Genomic DNA, 1,255 nt, shown 5'->3' on the forward strand with positions numbered 1-1,255 from the left:
ACACACACACACACACACACACACACACACACACACACACACACACATTTCCTTAGATGGGGACATAGAAAAGTCCCCATAACCTTTTAATGTCATTTAAAAAAATATATTAAGGGGGCAGCTAGGTGACGCAGTGAATAGAGCACCAGCCCTAGAGTCAGGAGGGCCTGAGTTCAAATCCAGCCTCAGACACTTAACATTTACTAACCATGTGACATTGGGCAAGTCACTTAACCACAATTGTCCTGCCTTCCCCCCTCCAAAAAGCAAAAAAGAAAAAAAAATTAAAAACCTGTTGTCTGTGCCTCAGTTGCAGGAACTGAACCAGCAGGTGGTATCCAGCTCAGAAGAGCAGCAATGCTTTCAGAAGGAGATCTGTGATCTGCGGCGTACCATCAGTGCTCTGGAGATCGAGCTGCAGGCCCAGCACAGCCTGGTGTGTAGCCTATAGGAGTTGGCAAAGCCTAGTATGCATTGACTTCTGTAGATATGGGATGATTCAGTGTAGGAGGTGAGTTCAATTAACTTAGGAGCTTCCTTTGCCATCTAGTCCTTGGCATTCTCTGAAGCCAAAATGGCAAAAGATCAAAAGCTTTGGCGTTAGGGCTGGCCCTTAGAGTAGGCAGAGTTTGTGGTCATCTGTATGCTATGATTTCATAGTATTGTAAATTTAGAGCTCTAAGGGACCTGAGAGGTCATATAGTTCAACCTCTTTCTTTTGTAGATGAAGAAACTGATATTAGTTAAGTGACTGGACCATGGTCCCATTACATTCAAATCCATGCTTTCTAACTCCAGATTCAATGCTATTACCAATCCCCTTTACAGGGATTCTGTTTTCTTCTCTAAACTCATCTCCTTCCCAAATATCTACCCCAGTGAGTCCTGGGATTCTACCAAATGAGCTAATATATATATATAAAGTAGTTTGCAAAACTTAAAGCCTATATAACTGTTGGCTATTATTAGTCTTAATAGTATTGTCATTAGCAATTTAATCCCTTAACATTGCTTAACTCTATCTATCCTTTAGTCTTCAGGGGTGGGGAAACTGCAGCCTTGAGGTCACATGTGGCCCTCTAGGCTGCCTCCATACCCCCAGGACCTAGAGGGCCACAGGTGGTCTCAGGTCATAGGTTCCCCACCCCTGTTTTACTGTTTCTCTTTTATATCTCTCTCTCTCTCTCTCTCTCTCTCTCTCTCTCTCTCTCTCTCTCTCTCTCTCTCTCTCTCTCTCTCTCTCTCTCTCTCTCTC

At 43.6% G+C, this 1,255-nt stretch overlaps 1 protein-coding gene across 1 annotated transcript in view; it reads left to right on the plus strand.

The window, feature by feature from the left end:
• Window positions 1–1,255, plus strand: part of KRT39 (keratin 39) — a 6,993-nt gene that overhangs the window by 3,200 nt on the left and 2,538 nt on the right. Inside the window, exon 5 of the mRNA XM_069074175.1 lies at window positions 311–436. Within this exon, the coding sequence (XP_068930276.1) occupies window positions 311–436 (126 nt within the window). The remainder of the gene's footprint in view (window positions 1–310; window positions 437–1,255) is intronic.

Source organism: Petaurus breviceps, unplaced genomic scaffold (assembly GCF_028583685.1).
Source record: "Petaurus breviceps papuanus isolate PSGF00001 unplaced genomic scaffold, PetGlider_PUasm1.0 90887, whole genome shotgun sequence".
Lineage (NCBI taxonomy): Eukaryota > Metazoa > Chordata > Mammalia > Diprotodontia > Petauridae > Petaurus > Petaurus breviceps.